The sequence below is a fragment of the Amphiura filiformis genome, chromosome 1 (assembly GCF_039555335.1).
Source record: "Amphiura filiformis chromosome 1, Afil_fr2py, whole genome shotgun sequence".
Classification (NCBI taxonomy): Eukaryota; Metazoa; Echinodermata; class Ophiuroidea; order Amphilepidida; family Amphiuridae; genus Amphiura; species Amphiura filiformis.
Genome location: NC_092628.1, coordinates 77,221,468 through 77,241,682, shown reverse-complemented (window position 1 = coordinate 77,241,682; position 20,215 = coordinate 77,221,468). Strand labels below are relative to the sequence as shown.

Here is a 20,215-nt window from a genome sequence, read left to right as displayed (position 1 = left end):
TATTGGTATCGGACCGCTCACTTCTGAAGGATGCCACAAAAAAAAAAACGGTAAAAGCTACATTTAAATTATTCTAAATCGGTTCTAGAAAATAAAGTTTTGTAACATGTCCTAAATTTTTAGCTAATTTAGGTGTTTGGAGAGGGTCGTACTTTTGTGTTTTAGGAAGGACATGTAAACGACAGATAACACCAAAAATATGAAGAAATTATTTCTAAACCGTGTTAAGTCAAAAATCATTATGTTGCTCATTTTCAAGAATGCTGGTTTACAAAAAGCACGACATTGTCTGATTTCGTGAACAAAGCCACACATAACATTGTTTCCTTTCGTTTCCTTTATAATCGGTTACCCAACTGAAGCTATGAATACCAGCTTTATTGCGATATCGCACATGAAAACAGTCACTTGTGCACAACCAGAGAAGATCCGATTTAATCAGTTGAGCTGTTTCAATGAGTGTTATCTTGGTTTAATAGCTTTTAATGGGGTTAAGTCCTGCAAAGGTCGAGATGAATTCTACTGTAGACATGACTGCATCATGTTATTCGATGCTAATGCATATGCGAAACCGATTTGTTTACCTTAAACATGCAATTTAACATTGCCACAAACTCACTTCAGAATAACTTGCAAACTCGGGAGTCGGGACTACATTGAACCCCTTCCAAAAATGCTAATTACATAAACCTATCGTGTTTTTGATTTGAATAAATTACTCAAACTTCTTCGTGGCTTTTCAACCTTTCTGTCGCTCTCTGATTGGTTGCTTGTCTTGGATATGTTGGAAGCAATACTTTATATCCGGTTCCCGCTGTTGTCCTCATTCGTGGCCGGCTGCATCACTGGTAGCGAGTCACGCACTTGGATGACACAACTGGGGATCGAGAATCAGCTGATCAGTTAGATCTACTCCGACTCAGATTTTCATTGAAAGATGGTAAGTTATTGAAATATTTTGTGATAAAAGCGTACGTCGATGATAACGACATGCTATACTGTTGTTGCTGCTTATGTTGTTGTTAGCTGATGATGGTGATCTGATGATAAGTTAATGATGTAAACTCCTCCTCGAAGTTCATCTAAACGGTGATTGTATTGTAGAAAGTTAAGACCTTTTTATAATAATAATAATAATAATAATGATAATATTAATAATAATAACAATTAACATGTGTTTTTATGGAATGATGCAGCAGTAACAACTTTCGCAGTTTCGGAAGTTGCGATAGAGGTATTCCAAATAACTGGTTCTGTGTGACCCACATTTCATTTATTCAAGTTGGTATGTGCCTATGGCCTACATCGTACAAAACGGACCTACTGTGAAATTCGAAACATAAAATGTCTTTAATTTTACCATTATATTTCACCGTCAAGCTGCTTCAAAACATGCAATTTGGCAACAAAGATGTTGGTCACTAACTTCGGCCACTGGAGGCCAGATCAAATATTATTTAAACCATGGACTGTAGTCTGCGTCTTGTATTATTCTTTCATTTATTTGCTTGAGCCAAATTTGCAATGCCTAAAGTTCAACCTGTTCAATTAGTATAAGAGAATATTATGTTACGCATTTACACAATGGTCTTGTATCCCTGGGCTGTATAATATGCAAAATATATCAGCTGAGCCTGAACATTTTCCACACATACGCCCTATCGTTTAACATTTTGTTTCTTAAACATGGAGAGAAACAAGGGAACATCAAAAAGGTCTTGGTGTAAGTGGTCCCGAGTTCAATATCAAATCAAATGACCCATTATAAAAACCTTACAGTCAGTTCCGATCAGGGTACTCCCGATTGTCTAGCCGCACATCCCCATCCCCCATTTTCACCGAGCGTTCCCCACTCCCTCTGGCATCTTTGCTATACTAATCGCCATCCTTATTGTAAAATGTATCAAGAACGGCAATTTCATCTTAAACTTCTTTGAAATAATTATAATTTACCGGTTTAATTTTCTACTACAATTAAGCAATATACCTGTAATATTTTAAGGTTCATGTTACCATGAAACTGTAGGAGACTCATTCGAGTCTTGTTAAGAACCAGACAAATGAGAACTAAAGAACTTTGCATGACCCAGTCACTCACTGCAGGCGCACAGATAGGGGCAATTTTTGGACACTGTATGTTCCGTGTAGTGGTTAACAGGTTAATGTCCTATTTTGACCACAGATGGATCCGAGTATATACGATTATTTCATGTTCCATATGAAAAAACATCATCTTCACTTGTCATATGGAATTTGTGTGTTAATACTTACGGGTTCTGGAATGAGCGTTTTGAGCGTTTCGACAGTATTTTTTGTGGAACATGCATGAGAGCACATCAGCTAGACATATCGAATTGCATTCTGAATACGGAGAATGTCTTTCTGATCGATATCAAATAATTTTCATTTTTTGAAATTCACGATATGATACAAATTTTATGACAAATTATTGAATTTGATATTTCCACATTTTTGATATATAACAGTCCTTTCAGTAAATTTTATAAATCTAATGATATATTCTTAAAGTGTATGTAGCTGGGAGGAAAAGCCGACGATCAATTGAAAATGTTGACCTTTCATATTGAAGATATGGATTTTTCCCAAAAAGACCCATTTTTTGGGGTGTTTTGGGAAAAAAATCCATATCTTCAATACGAAAGGTCAAAATTTTGATTGATCGTCGGTTTTTCATCCCACCTACATACACTTTAAGTATAAATCATCAGATTTGTAAAGTTTACTTCGAGTACTGTTAAGTATCAAAAATATCAATTTTTAATCATTTGCCACAAAATGTGTATTACGAGGGGGTATCCAAAAGTTTTTGACATCATCCAGAAGCAAAGGAGCTATATCGATGAAATTTTGTCAGTGTAATTACTGGTCCTTATGTGCATTATGGTCCAAAATGGTCTCATAAGTATGTTTACTTTTTTTACAGGTGGCGCTAGATGGGCAGTAGGCGCATAATCTTTTCATGATAAGATCCTCCACTTTCTTGAATTTTTTCACTGTGACCGCATCATCCGAAAGTGATGGACGCCCACTTCTTGGCTCATCTGTGAGGGACATGTGGCCAGTTTTGAAATTCCTTTTTCAAAAATCAACAGTGCCATATGATGGGCAATTATCACCGTAGATAGCTTTCATTTCATCATAGATTTTCTGACCATTGTAGGCCTAACCCTTCAAATGCAGGAACTTAATCACGCTGCGTGCCTCAATTTTCACCATTTTACAGGTTATGCGCCTATTGCCCATCTGGCGCCACCTGTAAAAAAGTAAACATACTAATGAGACCATTTTTGGACCATAATGTACATAAGGACCAGTAATTACACTGACAAAATTTCATCAATATAGCTCCTTTGCTTCTGGGTGATGTCAAAAACTTTTGGATACCCCTCGTACATTGCGAATTTCAAAAAAATCAAAATTCGATATGTCTGATGTGCTCTATAATTATGTCTCACAATAAATACTGTCCAAACGTTCATACCCCATCCCTTAATAGAAAACCATATTTCCAGGGCAGTGTCGTAGAAGTTTACGCGAAGATGAAGATTTTTTTTCGCCTGAAAATGATGCGATTATTGTGATTGTTGTCTTTCTTCAGGTATTTAGGTGATCTTTCCCCAATCCCCTGAAAATTTTGTAATTAAATTCTGCTACTTCGCCATTAATGTACGCATTAAAAAGGTTATACGTACAGGCCTATATTCTTACGTCTTTCAGGCAAAAATATAGTTAATTGTCTGTTAATTTAAAGAAAGTTTTTGTAAAAAACTTATTTTCATGTTTTAGGCTGATATGGAGTCGACGGAGGAGCAAGTGTCTCTGGGCGACAAGGAAACCTCCCCAAACCAAGTAACATTGGTTAGCTTTGATAACCCTGCATACGAGAAGGCCTCTGAGGAACACTTTGACCTAACCAATGATGCTAAGATTGAAATACCATCTAATGATGTGGACAAAATTCTCGAGAAAACCAAAGCTAAACTGGAGAAGGAACAAGAGGAAGATCCGTGGACTGTTGCTATGCCAGAGCTGCTAAACCATGTCAATTGGCAAGGTAAATATAGGCGTAGGCCTATCTGAAATTCCTTGAAATTCACTTGTCAAATACTGGTCGCAAGTGTGCTTAGAATAATGATATGAAAATCACTTCCAAAAATGCATGGCATTTATAAAATAATCTGAAAAACAAATTCACGATTATGTGCATTCATTACAATAAATAGAGTGCAAAAGTGATTGTGAGCATTATTATCGTATTATGATTGATCGATCAATTATTAATTTATTGATCGCTTGATTGAATGACTGACTGGTTGATTATAAATGATTGATTGACTGACTGATATGATGATTGATTGCTTGCTTGATGTATTGATTATTGATTGCTTGGTTGAGTGATTGATTGATGTATTGATACATTGATTGATTGATTGATTGATTGATTGATTGATTGATGGATTGATTGATTGATTGATTGAGTACTAATGAGTAGGTGCATGTGCGAGTGCAGATAAGTGTTTACTTTAATCATGTTATTTTCAGATTTGACTACCGCAGAAAAGTTTCATCGATTCTTTGTAGACTGGCTGATCCTTGGTATCGTCAAATTGAGTCTACTCCTGGGTCTTCTATATCTCTTCATTTGTTCCTTGGATGTGATGAGTTCAGCTTTTCGGCTTCTAGGAGGAAAAGCTGCCGGGCAAGCTTTTGCTGAAAATGAGCTCCTAGCCAATCCTGTGTGTGGACTCATGATTGGTGTATTGGTGACGGTTTTGGTGCAAAGTTCGAGTACATCAACCTCGATAGTGGTGTCAATGGTTGCGGCCGAAGGTAAGCGACGATAACTATAAATATTCCAACAAATAAAATCAGCGGCACTCGGCAGCTCCTCGTTAAAAGCTGCAATACCTTTGTACTATCCAGGGTTGGAACCCGGGACCATTAGTTTGCTATAGGCAAACACTGTGTCAGATGAAGAGTAAAATGTCAAGCGCAGTTTGATTCTCGTTTGACGACCAATAATTATTCGTACCGAATTTTGTCCCTTTATGCCATATCATATTAGTTTATATTATGCCATTTTTATATGAAGTAACAAAACAACCCCATGGTTTTTACAAATTGCCGAATCGCGATAACGGAAATGTTAAATGACATCATAAAATGTCCAATCACAGGTGTGTTATGCATTCATGTCAAAGAAATCAATCATTTTTGTCTTTCATCTATATCATTTTTCAGTACTCTACGTGCGCCAAGCCATTCCTATTGTCATGGGGGCAAATATCGGTACCAGTGTGACCAACACCATTGTATCCATCGGCCAAGCTCAAGACAAAAATGAGTTTCGCCGTGCATTCGGGGGTGCGACGGTTCATGATATGTTTAACTGGCTGTGCGTATTGATACTACTACCACTTGAAGTAGCATCGGGATATTTGTACAGGCTTTCTGATGTCATCGTTAGGAGTTTGAATCTGTCACCAAATGAGGATGTTGATATTGAGCTGTTGAAGGTTATAACCAAACCATTTACTACCTTGGTTGTGCAGGTGAGTTGTGCAATGTGGGGATTGGGTTAAGGTTTACACATGATGTGAACCCGAAACCACGTGGGAATGTGCGGACGTTGGTGTTTCTTACGTATGTATTATGCATTATATAAATTATAATTGTTTCAGTGGCTGAGCCATGATTTTGGTGTGAGGGGGCAAAGCCAAATTTTTGTCCCCATTTAGGGGGGAAACCAGATTTTCGTCCGCATGCATTTGTCAATTTATTTTTTGTCCCATTTTTGCTCTCTTTTTTTTGCATTTTTGCATTTTTTGCTCTTTACCGTACCCATTTTGTCCCTGAAAATTTCTGTAGGGGCAAACACATTGTCGTAATATATTCCTCGATCGCCCGTATGAATTTGGCGACATTTGGATCGAAACTGACAGAGCTTTTTCGTTCATAGGGGAAGTGGGCAAAAATGGGACACCAGATTTTACCACTATATGCCTACTAATACCCGGCAAGTGACCACTGCAAAACAAAATGTATATCACCAAGAGTCTAGGTAGACTTTCGTTTCATATGCACGTTTCACAAAAAATAGTGCCCGTCGGGCTCCGGCTTCATTATTTTATTAAGGCGTCCCATTTTACCCCATGCGAAATTGTTGCTGTAAAGAAGCTGGGGTACAATGGAACAGCTGGGGTAAAATGGGACGACATTGATTTACTATGGGATTTTTTGTTGGGGCAAGATGGGACAGTGCGAGTTAGCACACAGTAAATCAATGGCGTCCCATTTTACCCCCAATTTGGCACATTTCTAAAAGAAAACTTTTCTTATAATTTTCGAAGAAAAAGTAACAATCTTTGTCTTATTTAATTGAAAGAGGTGGCTTCGAAGTTATTTTTTAATTTGAGAAACACTTATCCGGGCCATTGATTCAAATATTTAGCCTCAAGTCGTGACCTCAACTTACACATGAGAAAAAAAGAGAATATTTATTTTGAGGTTTAAGGCTTACGGCCCAGAAGTTCTTGTTTAATGAAGAATGGTAGGCCTACATTTAATTGGTTGGAAATATAAATAGACATTATATCAAAGTTGTTTTGTTGCAAAAATTGGCAAAATGTGACCATTTTAAGGTATAAAAGTATTTCCGAAAATCACTGTCACATTTTACCCCGTGTCCCATTTTACCCTACCCACAAACCCACAACATTCCCCTATTTATTATTATTATTATTATTATTATTATTATTAGTGTTATTATTATTATTATTATTATTATTATTATTATTGTTGTTGTTGTTGTTGTTGTTGTTGTTGTTGTTGTTGTTGTTGTTGTTGTTGTTGTTGTTGTTGTTGTTGTTGTTGTTGTTGTTGTTGTTGTTGTTGTTGTTGTTGTTTGTTTGTTTGTTTGTTATTATTTATTACTATATCTCGCATTGGGCCATTCCAGAAAATAAGTGCACACAAGGAGTAACTTTTCAATAAAGGAAATGTCTGGATTTCCAAATTTGCTTTCTGAAAACTGGAATGACTGTTGCCAGTGTTACTTCAGAAGCTTGGGAATGCAATTAAATGAATGAAAAATCACGGAATTGTGAAAAATAAACTCTCAAATTTAGGGTTTCCGATTTTAAAGTATTTTTCTTCTGGATTTTTTTGCCTTTGGACACTTTAAAAGTCTGTTTTTCCAACTATCACGACTGGACAAAAAGTCTGGATATCCAAATTCCTCTATAGAGAGTGTGCAGTCTATTTTCTGGAATTGTAACACGAATAGGGCCTATGCATATTGGGTGAACATTGGTCTACATGTACTTTTCATGTCAAAATCTATTAAAACAAAGCGGATATGGATATCTTGCTAATAAAATATTTAATTGCATCATTAACTTTATTGTACCTAACAAAAGAAAGATTTTCCTTTGTTATCAATGCCATGTAGGCCTATCACATTTCCTAAATGTTGCATTGTAAAAATCTACACACGAAAGCAGATTTTGTTTTAAGTAGCTTCTGGTCCCAGAAAATGAGAGAGGCGGATTATTTCTTTTATGTGGCCTAAAACTAAATAATGATATTTATTTGTTGATACAAAATGTGCTTTATAAGTCATAAAAATGAAAAAATAGATATATTCAAAGTTATTCACACTCACTAAGAATTAATTATGAAGATTTTTTTTGTTTTTGTTTTTTAATGATTATGTTCTAAAAAAAAAAAAAAGGGAAATAAAGTCGCGACATGTCCAATGAATAGGTTTCCGCTGTACAGATACATACTACATATATACGGTACGTAGTATACGTACTACTCCCTATTCCAGAAAAAAAAGTTCTGCCAAATGAAACATATCTCAATCCCAATCATTCATTTAGTCCTAACTGGAGATAAAGGAAAAAGTTCACTATTTTACTAATTTCTTGGGGAAAAAAAGCCCAAATCATGCATTTTTGGCATGTTTTCTGCCATTCGAGTCAGATATCAAAGACTTGGAACAAGTCTAAGCATTCAAAATCTTGAGTATATACCGAAATTTTGCTCTAATTTTATTTTTTTTGTGTTACTTTAATTAAATAGTTGGTTATCATGGTTATAAGAATGAAACATGTCTTTTTCAAAAATTAAAATGCATAAACTGATATTAGTCTTAGTACAAGTCTTTGGGCTTGATTGTCACAGCATACGGAAAACAGCCTAGAAACGCATGTGTTTGGCCCTTATTTCCAAAAATTGGCCAAATATTAATTATGATTTGACTTTTATTGCTAGTTAGGACTAACAAAAGAATTAGGATTTAGCTATGTTTCATTTGGCAAAACAGGATAATAATAATTTTTTTATTAAATCCCAAAATACCCGGGTATTAGTTCTGTATTTTTCTGGAATAGGGAGGGAGTAGGCATTTACTTTAATATTTCTTTTATTTGGCCTAAACGATGTGCTTCATAAGTCATAGAAATGAACAAACAAATTAGGTATTCTGTATTCAAAGTTTAGACTGTTATTCACACTCACTAAGTAATAATTTATGAACTTTTTTGCCTTATGTTCTGAAATTTGAAAATAAAGGGAAATAAAGTATCCAACATATCCAATGAATAAGTTTCCGCTATACACATGCAGGCATTATACTTTGTATGCTGATCTGCTAGAATGATAACCCTGCATGATAATTCTGTGTAAAGACTAGGCTTTTGTGTGTGCGTAATCATTGATTAGTCATCCAGTAAGTAGTTACAACGACAAGGCATTTTCACGCCGGGTCGCTCAGCTGCCTCCGTGGCGCAATTGGTTAGCGCGTTCGGCTGTTAACCGAAAGGTTGGTGGTTCGAGCCCACCCGGGGGCGAGCAAATTTTTTGTTGCCCCTTTTCATCACCAGAATTTGATTTTAAGTATTGTTGACCCAAAATTCACTTGCAAATAATACACATTTAATTTTTTTTCTCTCTTTTTCGATTTCGCTAATAATTATAATTATTTTATTTTACATAATTTTTAAATAATTCTGTATATTTTATTGGTTCACAAAACTTTTTTAGAGCATGAAAACTAGATGGGTATTGTGGTTGGCAAATAAATAGATTGGTTAAATAACTGATTTAAAGATATAATGAGGGGTCCTTTCTTTAAAATAATAAAGACGATTTTTTGCTTGGCCTGATAGGATTTACTAAATTGTATGTTTTGTTTTTTATTTTTATGTTCATTTTAACAGATTGATAAGAATGTTATTACCGATATCGCTATTGGTAGCAATGATACTAGCGGTCAAATACTGATATCATGCGCACCCGGCGAGTGGAAAAGTAAATGTAAGTGCATAATAATAGTAAAGTTTTAAATAGACAATTAATACATATTTAAAAAACAATATTCTTATACTATATAAATGCGCTGCTATGATGTATATAGTACCTGTAAATATCAACCATAAATATTTTACTGATGATAAATTATTCCATTTTATTCTTTTATATCATTCTATTCTATCTTATTCTATTTTATTAAATTCTATTCTATTCTACTCTATTCTATTCTATTCTATTCTATTCTATTCTATTCTCTATTTTATTCTATTCTAATCTAATCTAATCTGATAGGCCCTATATTATATTGTATTATATTTGATTTGATTTGATTTGATTTTAATATATTATATTATATTCTCTACAGGGTGTCCCATAAAAAATTACCGGGGACATAAGTCGAGAAATAGACATCAGAATCCACAAATCTAAAACTCAGTATGTAGCTCATTTTATTTTGCATCTTATATGCTAATTTTACTGGAATCTTATATGCTAATTTTACTGGAATCAGTTGACTGATTGCGAAGAAATTAGCGATTACATAACGCATGCGTCAAGAAAGATCATCAACACAATTCGCACCAGTGGCTAACTAGTCAACCGTGATATTCCTTTTCGTTCTTTTTCGTTTCTTGCAAAACATTTAATTAGGGTTTGTTCAAATTTGAACACTTGCACGATACTGAAAATGAAATCTTGCATGTAAGATGATGCTCGATACTTTTTTCGTTAATGTTGATATAAATATTGCATAAAGAATTCCATCTGGCTTTAAAAAATTGTCACACACATTAATGTTTTTGGAATATTTCCAAGAAATTTTAATGCAAAGTTTAAATCTTTTAAAACTTCAACATTAATGTTGCATCGTATCAAAAATCACATGTAAAGCTGTAAGCACTTGTTAATTCTTGGCTCAAATGTTCTTTGGAAAGTTAAAATATAGCATATTTGCACAACCTAAAGAATTCAAGTTGAGAAGCTGTCAATTGCAGAAAAAAGTTTTCTCGGACAAAATGTTATTCATCTTCAGTGAAAGCATGAATAACATAACACCGTCGGATTATAAAATAGATTATGTGGACTAAATTTAATGAGAGATGGGAAAAACGCCTTTTGATCAAACTTGGAATGAACTGCATTGATGCGCGCATTATGTAATTGTTAATATCTTCGCAACCACTCGAGCGAATTAAATAAAATGTTCGTATGTGATATACAGTAAAATAGGATTTGATTTTGATGTCTAGTTCTTGACTTACGTCCAATTTTATTCACTCGGTAATTTTTTCTGGGACACCCTCTATTCTATTCTCTATTCTATTAAATTCTATTCTATTCTATTATGTTCTCTACTCCTCTCAGTTTTTCTCCTTTTTCTTTTCTATTTTTTTAACGTTTTCTTTTTAACTTTTCCTTCGTGTTTTCATTTTTCTTTTTCAATAAGTCTGTTCTTAGTCATATTCTTTGCCAGGTATGTCTATTGTAATGTAGGATACAGAGCCCTCACATAAGCATGAATAATTATACACAATATACCCAACTTTATAAATACTGAGGGCGCACTGAGCATTTATTTTTCTTACGGCAGAGGGGATGCGATATCGATATCCTAAATTGTGACGTCGCCATTTATTTATGACGTACTCATGAAATATTCACAAACAATTCTAAATGTGTTGTTAAAGCAAAATTATATTAAAAGTAAAACCGTTGGAGTTCGACAACGAACGCTAATGTAAGCCTATTCGTTTTTCAACGGGAATTGATCTGTCTAACCGACTTTCAGCCCTCAGTTTCGCCGGCCAGCCTCGTACCGGTATTTACTCAATTTCTTATTATGTGTTTTACATTGTTGTTTTTAATTCTAATATTTTCAGGTAATCATATATTTGGCAAAAGCGATCTATCAGATGCAGCAGTCGGTGCCATTCTCCTCGTCATCTCTCTTGTCTGCTTGTGTGTATGTCTTATCCTTATCGTCAAACTCCTTCACTGGACGCTAAAAGGTCGATTAGCCATTATCGTTCGAAAGACAGTCGACGCTAAACTTCCCGGAAAACTATCATTTCTCACCGGATATCTAGCTATCTTAATGGGGGCACTGTTGACGTTTATTCTTCAAAGTAGCTCCATCTTCACGTCAGCACTTACTCCTCTGGTTGGTATTGGTATAATATCCCTCAAGCGTATGTATCCACTGACTTTAGGCTCCAATATTGGTACAACGGCAACTGGCTTACTGGCAGCTCTTGCAAGCTCCAGTGGCAAATTTGCTGCTGCACTGCAAATCGCTTTCTGTCATCTTTTCTTCAACATCTCTGGTATTTTAATATGGTATCCCATACCGATATTACGTCGTGTGCCCATGAAATTAGCGATGGGACTAGGAAACACAACGGCAAAATATCGTTGGTTCGCCGCCTTTTATCTAATCGCCATGTTCTTTATCTTCCCTGCTATTGTCTTTGGTCTGTCGTTAGCCAGTACGTGGTGTCTACTAGGTGTGGGTGTGCCATTTCTCCTTCTCGTAGCTTTCGTTATCATCGTCAACATTTTGCAGTCAAACAAACCACATTGGTTACCCCAGAGGCTTCGCACCTGGGACTTTTTACCGAAGCCGCTTCGTTCCTTGCGTCCGTATGATCGACTAATTTTTAAGTCGACGGCGATATGTGGACGATACTGCAAACGTTGCAACGATGATGCGAATGATACTAAGTTGGTAGCAAATGAACAAGGACTGAAAGCCACAACACTGGTTAAAATAAAATAACAGGCACTTATTAGTTCATTTTATATAGATATAATATATATTGTTATTGTAAACTATTAATAGACCTATATAATATAATCTATTATTATCGTTGGTATGTTTATTCAGATTCAGTTAAAAATTTACTAACATTGAAATCATTAAGCAATAGAATGAAATAAAAATTCCCTTTAAAAGGGAAAGCCAGCCTCAATGTAGAAGAGGTCTTGTAATTAGTTTTGGTCAATGTGAAAGGCATTTTAGGATCACGCTTACATCTACATGACAGTCCACCAAACCATCAACGATGAGAACATGCACACTGAAACAGCAGAAAACATTAATTCCTAATCTCATGTCAACTCTTTTAATTCATTACATGTACTCCAAATTGTTCTGGTCTGTTTGTTTTGTTGTTGTTGTTGTTGTCGTTGGTTTTTTTTTTTTGTCTTTTCAGCTTTTTACCCACGATATCTCAATTTCCAATTTTGTAATACCAGAACTTACGAACTCAATATCTTCGCTTAGGAATGTCCGATTTCACTGCTTTCGATATACTGCCGGTTTGAGTTAACTTACATGTACATTTTATTTTAAAATAACTTAATTAATTCGCAATGTATAGTTTAAGCCTACTATATTATAATAGATAGTGGCCAGCACATTTATAAAGGACTGGTTACTCACTACAATCTTCACTCTTAAACTGTGTTTTTCTGAATGTGCTGATCATGTTGATTGCTAGTCGGAAACTCCTGCGAAGCTATGGACATGGCATCTTACATACTCCATTCTATAACAGTCTGCCTAGTGCCTTGTGTGTTTTCTCTTCAATCATTTTGTTGAATGTAATTTTATGAATCAAATAGTTATGTGTCATTTTATTTATAATAAAGAAGTTATTAAATTAATAAAGTAAGACAATTTATTTATCTATAAGTGCATGTCAAATGGGGTACATTGTTCAATACTATATGCATAAATTATGCCCATATTATAGCTAGGCCCTAAAAACTTTATTTTGCATCGGATTTTTCCCGTTGAAAAGACAAAACTGATGTTTATGATAGCAACCATTTCATCAATAACATTTTGAGTCATTTTTATCCATAAAACGACACAGGATATGATAGATAACTACTTTCACATCAATATGGTCCATATGATCACAGATTGTTGAGAATCTGTGATATGATCCGAGGATATGATGAAGATTTTGATTCTATAGATCTGTTATCAACATGATATCACGCTGTTCAGTATTCAAGGAGTAAGGACCCCCGGTCAAGGACACTGATATGACATCATAGGTGATGTCAGATTTTCTTCTGCTGACCATATGATGCTATATATATTAACTATTATTGTTACATTTAGGCCTTTAAACTTTTAAAGTCATAATTAATTCCGTTTTTAAAGTTGCAAATCTTTTAAAAAACTAGATTGTCTCAGCAGCAGGGGACATTAGGCTGTCATGTGCATCTAGGTGTAGAGGCTTATCCTCTTATTCCCACTTGAGCATTCTCAAGTACACTTAAAGTGTTTTGGTCATCTGGTCAAGTCAGTTTTAATTTAGGGGTTGTTGTTATGTTGTTATAGCAACAAGCTCAGTTTTTCTGTCCAGTCAGCTGTCACTTTAGTGGTGTGCAGCCATTCAGGTCTCCCGTCTTATTTTTTTAATTCCTTTGTTATGTCCATAGTTCTCCTAGTGATGCACTTGCAATTGTTCCTTCGATCTTGATGGACCAAAAATCCCACCCACCCTCCCAAAAGCTGGAAGGGTGATTCAGTAACTAAATATGGTTAAAGATACTCCAATAAAATGGTATGTCCAAATATGCTGCTTTACGCTTAAAAAATAGAGGCTTTGTATGGAATTTCTTGAAATCTTGAAGAATATCATTAGTAGATTGTCTCCACTTTCTACTGCGTTTTATAGAAGGGGAATGAATGCTTTGTATGGAGTTTCTTCAAAACCTGAAGAATCTCGTCTGTAGATTGTCTCCACTTTCTACTGCGTTTTATGGTGCTTGGATGTGTTAAGGATTTTCTTCAAAACCTGAAGAATCTCGTCTGTAGATTGTCTCCACTTTCTACTGCGTTTTATGGTGTTTGAATGTGTTATGGAGTTTCTTCAAAACCTGAAGAATCTCGTCGGTAGATTGTCTCCACTTTCTACTGCGTTTTATGGTGCTTGGATGTGTTAAGGATTTTCTTCAAAACCTGAAGAATCTCGTCTGTAGATTGTCTCCACTTTCTACTGCGTTTTATGGTGTTTGAATGTGTTACGGAGTTTCTTCGAAACCTGAAGAATCTCGTCAGTAGATTGTCTCCACTTTCTACTGCGTTTAATGGTGCCTGGATGTGTTAAGGAGTTTCTTCGAAACCTGAAGAATCTCGTCTGTAGATTGTCTCCACTTTCTACTGCGTTTTATGGTGTTTGAATGTGTTACGGAGTTTCTTCGAAACCTGAAGAATCTCGTCTGTAGATTGTCTCCACTTTCTACTGCGTTTAATGGTGCCTGGATGTGTTAAGGATTTTCTTCAAAACCTGAAGAATCTCGTCTGTAGATTGTCTCCACTTTCTACTGCGTTTTATGGTGTTTGAATGTGTTACGGAGTTTCTTCGAAACCTGAAGAATCTCGTCTGTAGATTGTCTCCACTTTCTACTGCGTTTTATGGTGTTTGAATGTGTTATGGAGTTTCTTCAAAACCTGAAGAATCTCGTCGGTAGATTGTCTCCACTTTCTACTGCGTTTTATGGTGCTTGGATGTGTTAAGGATTTTCTTCAAAACCTGAAGAATCTCGTCTGTAGATTGTCTCCACTTTCTACTGCGTTTTATGGTGTTTGAATGTGTTACGGAGTTTCTTCGAAACCTGAAGAATCTTGTCAGTAGATTGTCTCCACTTTCTACTGCGTTTAATGGTGCCTGGATGTGTTAAGGATTTTCTTCAAAACCTGAAGAATCTCGTCTGTAGATTGTCTCCACTTTCTACTGCGTTTTATGGTGTTTGAATGTGTTACGGAGTTTCTTCGAAACCTGAAGAATCTCGTCAGTAGATTGTCTCCACTTTCTACTGCGTTTAATGGTGCCTGGATGTGTTAAGGATTTTCTTCAAAACCTGAAGAATCTCGTCTGTAGATTGTCTCCACTTTCTACTGCGTTTTATGGTGTTTGAATGTGTTACGGAGTTTCTTCGAAACCTGAAGAATCTCGTCGGTAGATTGTCTCCACTTTCTACTGCGTTTTATGGTGTTTGAATGTGTTACGGAGTTTCTTCGAAACCTGAAGAATCTCGTCAGTAGATTGTCTCCACTTTCTACTGCGTTTTATAGTGGGCTATTGGTTGCCTTCATGCTTTCCTCCCTTTCTGCTGCGTTTTTATACCAGGGTTATAAATGCTTTGTTGCTTATTTGGAGTATCTTTATTTACTTGGTTGTCAATACCAGTGGATTATATATCAGTAAATGGTTTAAGCATTGATGCCGTATCTTGCTGAATACAAAATGTTCGTTTGCTAGTGTTGGCATTGTTTATTCTTTTGGAGATTTCTAATTATTTAATTGCGGTTAAAATGCTGTTTTCCAATCCAATCCTCTGTTTGATCCAAAGATGTATCTGTTTAAGATATGCTTAAGATTTGCTTAAGATGAAATTTGGTTAAATGTGATTCAGAAGTCAACTTTTGTTTGTCCAGCCTGTATGGTTGGCTTGTACACATTTTCCAATAATTTGTGTATTTATTGATTTATATGAAGATGATAAATAATTCCAAATGCTTGCTGCAATTAATCATCTCAATGTATATAATTTGTTTAATTGATATGAAATATGTTATTATCTCAATATAGTCTTAATTTCTATGAGATTGTGAAATTATTATAAATAAGCTTATGTGTATTAAATGGTCCTCATGATCGTGGGGGCAATGCGGAGTCTATTCTTTGCGTTGTTGTGCTTTCCTGCTGTCTCGAGACAATTAGTTCAAACATAACTTTGGTAATACTCACTCGTTTTCGTTCGTTGAAACGGCAAAACATACTTACTTTTCCTAACAAATCGAATTAAAATATTTTTAAAAAATTTAACCACAAAAAGTAAAAAAAAAATCATTCCAATACCACTAAAATATAATCTCTTGAGTAAACTGACCCCAAACCTGAAACAGGTACCAGCCCCAAATGGGCTGGCGAAAAGGGTGTGATTTGAAAGTGTGAAAACATGGTCATCTGAAAAATATTTTTACTACCTATACTACACTTAATAAGCAGGCCCGTTTAATATAATTACGTCAGGGGAGTTTTGACACACAAAAAATAGCAAAAACATCTCGTTTCCCCAAGCGTACTGGCCTAGTAAAGTGAGGCCCCTGGCGTAAATATTGAACTGTTCTAAATAATTAATAAATCACGGAGCAGGACTAGAACATCATGGAAAACAAGGCTGGAATTTGCAAACAAGACATTGGGGTCCGATTCCTCGAAGCTTGGCTAGCCAGCTTCTAAGCCAGCAGGCCAATGTGGATTCATTTATTGATTTATCTTCCTATATATGCGATGTATGATGTGCAACTGTATATATTGGGCTTTGGCCTGATGGCTTAGGAAGCCTGACCACTAGCCAACTTGAGTAGCCATGCTTCGAGAAACTGGCCTTTAGAAACATGTGAATGACATACATGATGACACAAGTGGTAATTGCAAATATCACAGAAAATATATAAGTACATGCATATGTTATTTCAGTCATACACTCATATGTGATGGGCCTTAATAAATTGCACTTTCATTTTCATATTATAGAATTTACTTATTTTAAATTGAAAATGTTATCAACAGAATTAGGAACATAACTCCACACGATGACTTCGCCTTGACTTTTGATTGTATTAGTATTGGGGAGGGGTAAAAGTTGTTAAAAAGATTTCAACGGCGCGACGTTTTTACTGATAAAATTGTGGCCATACCGTAAAACCTCGTCTACAAGCATAGAGTGCTCTCAATGAAAGCTAAATTAATTCAGGCGCCATCCATCGACAATAACATTATGGAATTTGAGCAAATAAATTACCGATACATGCATAATTATACAAACAAGTACTATAAGACCATATTTACGGATGTTCCATATTAATTTAGCTTTCACCAAAAACACGATATATATACTTGTAGACGAGGTTTAGCGCATTTATAGCTTCAATAATTTAAAAACATGTCTGACAAGGACCATTTTAATATTTAAACACAATGATTAATATGTATGCTCTATTTATTATCATACTAAATCGTACTTTAATTATAACGTCAATAGTATTTCACATAAAAACAATGATATGTGTTACAAATAAAATAGTTGTTAAAGGTGCGTGGTCGCTCTGATTGTTTGGTGTTCAACCTTGCACAGTCTCATTCCAAGTTTTGAGTTTGATCGCTCCAGCGGTTTGGTTGCAAAGATCCTGAAATCTAGGGTGTTCTAAATGAGAGCCTAAGAGACGACAACAGGTGCCCAATGGGTAGCCTTTAGCATTCCGAGAAATGTGCCTAATCCTAACCCTAATCATAATCATAACGCTAATCCTAACCTTAATCCTAACTTTAACCCTAATCCTAACCCTAAACTAATCCTAATCCTAACCTTAACCCTAACCCTAATTTCGTGTAAAATTACATGAAGGAGTAACCGAAATGTGAGCAAACCCAACAATATTTCTAAAAACGTTTTAAAAAGTGATTTTGATGAAAACGTTTCAATAACATTAAATGTCGGGTAAGCTGATAAATGTCATGAAAACGTTTTAAATGTTTTGTATCCTTATACAACAATACTGACAACATGTTGCCGAAATGTTATTATAAATTATTTGCTTGCAAACGTTTTTGCAAAATATTTAGTCAACACATATACACATTTATATATGTTAGAATGTTTCGCAGCAAGTTTTCAAAATGTTTTTGAATGTTATAAAACCCATTATGAGCCTTGGGATCTAACGTATTGAACCCATACTTTTCCCTGTAATTGTGTTTTTTTTCTTCAATATATGAGCACAGACACCGCTAGCCCAGCCACCACTCCGACTCGCCGTAAGTACTTATTCATATAATAAACGTAATTCATGCTCTTCTTTATTAATATTATTTATTTTGCCAACTCCCAGCAACAATCCAAATAGAACCCATACATTTTATTTTAATTTTTCTCTCTCTATTTTTACCACTTTGTCTCAAATTAATTTTGTGTTTTGAAAATTATCTTTTCGAATATTTACATGAGACAGCGTTCATCGACCACTTGATTGAGCAGATCTTTGGCAGGTCATATTATGCGGTATGGATTGCAGCTATTAAATTGGCAAATTTCCGCTCTGTCCTAGTCAGAAATAACACATTTTCCTGTTAAACACACCATGCTAGTGAATTATATTATATAATTGTATTTGTTTTAATATAACGGTATGCCGTTATGAGTCCGTTATTATCAGTCTGTCTTTGTGATTGCGTCACGGATAATCATAATTGAAGACTTCTTTATGACACATTTTGAACGTCTATGTTTTGAAAAGTGACGGCTGTCAATACGTGGAAATGAATCACGTGTTAACCGATGTTACTTCGTGCTAGATATTCATTCCATCGTAAATACAGGTATTTGGCAATGGTCTCTGCTGATTGCCAAAATGAAGTAAAACTAACCAAATGCCGGCATGTCGCTAAAGAGTCTCTGGTTGCTGATCACCGAAATACAAAGTGGCAGTGAACGAAATATACTTATTCAAATGCAAGTGGTTCCTTCAACTGACAAAGTCTAAATTTAAAATGTGTGGCATCTCCAACTTGTGTGCTTTGTGGTTGACATAATATGGATTCTTATGGCCGAAATTCATGAATGCTGAGCTAAAGGCCTGCATTTAAATGAGTCTTTGATGCCGAAATTCAGTAATGACAATATACCGACATATTTTGGCCAGAGCATCCCGGCATTTAAGCGAGAGTCTTTGATGCCGAAATTCAGTTATATACTGACGAAAATTCCGGCATTTAAGCGAGAGTCTTTGATGCCGAAATTCAGTTAAATACTGACGAAAATGCCGGCATTTAAGCGAGAGTCTTTGATGCCGAAATTCAGTTAAATACTGACGAAAATACCGGCATTTAAGCGAGAGTCTTTGATGCCGACATTCAGTTAAATACTGACGAAAATCCCGGCATTTAAGCGAGAGTCTTTGATGCCGAAATCCAGTTAAATACTGACGAAAATCCCGGCATTTAAAGGAGTATTTTGTGATTCTAGCATCCTTTTTTATGACATTTTTCAGTAGATATCCAAGAAAAAACTTATTCCCAAATTTTCAGTTGATTCCGATTTTGCGTTTGCGAGTTATGCATGATTTATGTGTATTATATACACTGCTCCATAGACAATGTGTTGTAATTTCGTTCTGGTATACCAGAACGAAATTTTACGATATCTTTGCTAAACGAATTAATCTGCAAGACATTTTTGTACACAAACATTATATTATGTAGCCAGAGGTTTCCAGTAATATAAAAATCTCAACTTTTTTGAGAAAAGTGGGGGGATGAGGCTGTGGATCACGAAATGCCCTTTTAACTTAAGCGAGAGTCTTTGATGCCGAAATTCAGTTAAATACTGATGAAAATCCCGGCATTTAAGCGAGAGTCTTTGATGCCGAAATTCAGTTAAATACTGACGAAAATGCCGGCAATTAAGCGAGAGTCTTTATTGCCGAAATTCAGTTAAATACTGACGAAAATGCCGGCATTTAAGCGAGAGTCTTTGATGCCGACATTCAGTTAAATACTGACGAAAATCCCGGCATTTAAGCGAGAGTCTTTGATGCCGAAATCCAGTTAAATACTGACGAATATCGTGGCATTTAAAGGAGTATTTTGTGATTCTAGCATCCTTTTTTATGACATTTTTCAGTAGATATCCAAGAAAAAAACTTATTCCCAAATTTTCAGTTGATTCCGATTTTGCGTTTGCGAGTTATGCATGATTTATGTGTATTATATACACTGCTCCATAGACAATGTGTTGTAATTTCGTTCTGGTATACCAGAACGAAATTTTTACGATATCTTTGCTAAACGAA

General features: G+C 35.3%; 1 protein-coding gene and 1 non-coding gene across 2 annotated transcripts; both read left to right on the top strand.

The window, feature by feature from the left end:
* The first annotated feature begins 839 nt into the window (after positions 1 to 839).
* LOC140153674 (sodium-dependent phosphate transport protein 2A-like) lies at positions 840 to 12,270 on the top strand. Its single transcript, XM_072176484.1, has 6 exons — positions 840 to 940; positions 3,808 to 4,075; positions 4,564 to 4,851; positions 5,263 to 5,573; positions 9,246 to 9,342; positions 11,220 to 12,270. The coding sequence occupies exons 1-6, from the start codon at positions 938 to 940 to the stop codon at positions 12,113 to 12,115; spliced, it is 1,863 nt and encodes a 620-aa protein (XP_072032585.1). The 5' UTR covers positions 840 to 937; the 3' UTR covers positions 12,116 to 12,270.
* On the top strand, positions 8,803 to 8,876 carry Trnan-guu (transfer RNA asparagine (anticodon GUU)). The gene has a single exon. It is a non-coding gene; the product is annotated as a tRNA-Asn (tRNA).
* Positions 12,271 to 20,215: the final 7,945 nt, after the last annotated feature.

What these genes read in the sequence shown, in the direction of transcription:
- LOC140153674 (XM_072176484.1), top strand. An exon ending in TTACTACCTTGGTTGTGCAG is followed by an intron (nt 5,574 to 9,245) that starts GTGAGTTGTGCA and finishes TCATTTTAACAG; the next exon opens with ATTGATAAGAATGTTATTAC. An exon ending in CGGCGAGTGGAAAAGTAAAT is followed by an intron (nt 9,343 to 11,219) that starts GTAAGTGCATAA and finishes TAATATTTTCAG; the next exon opens with GTAATCATATATTTGGCAAA.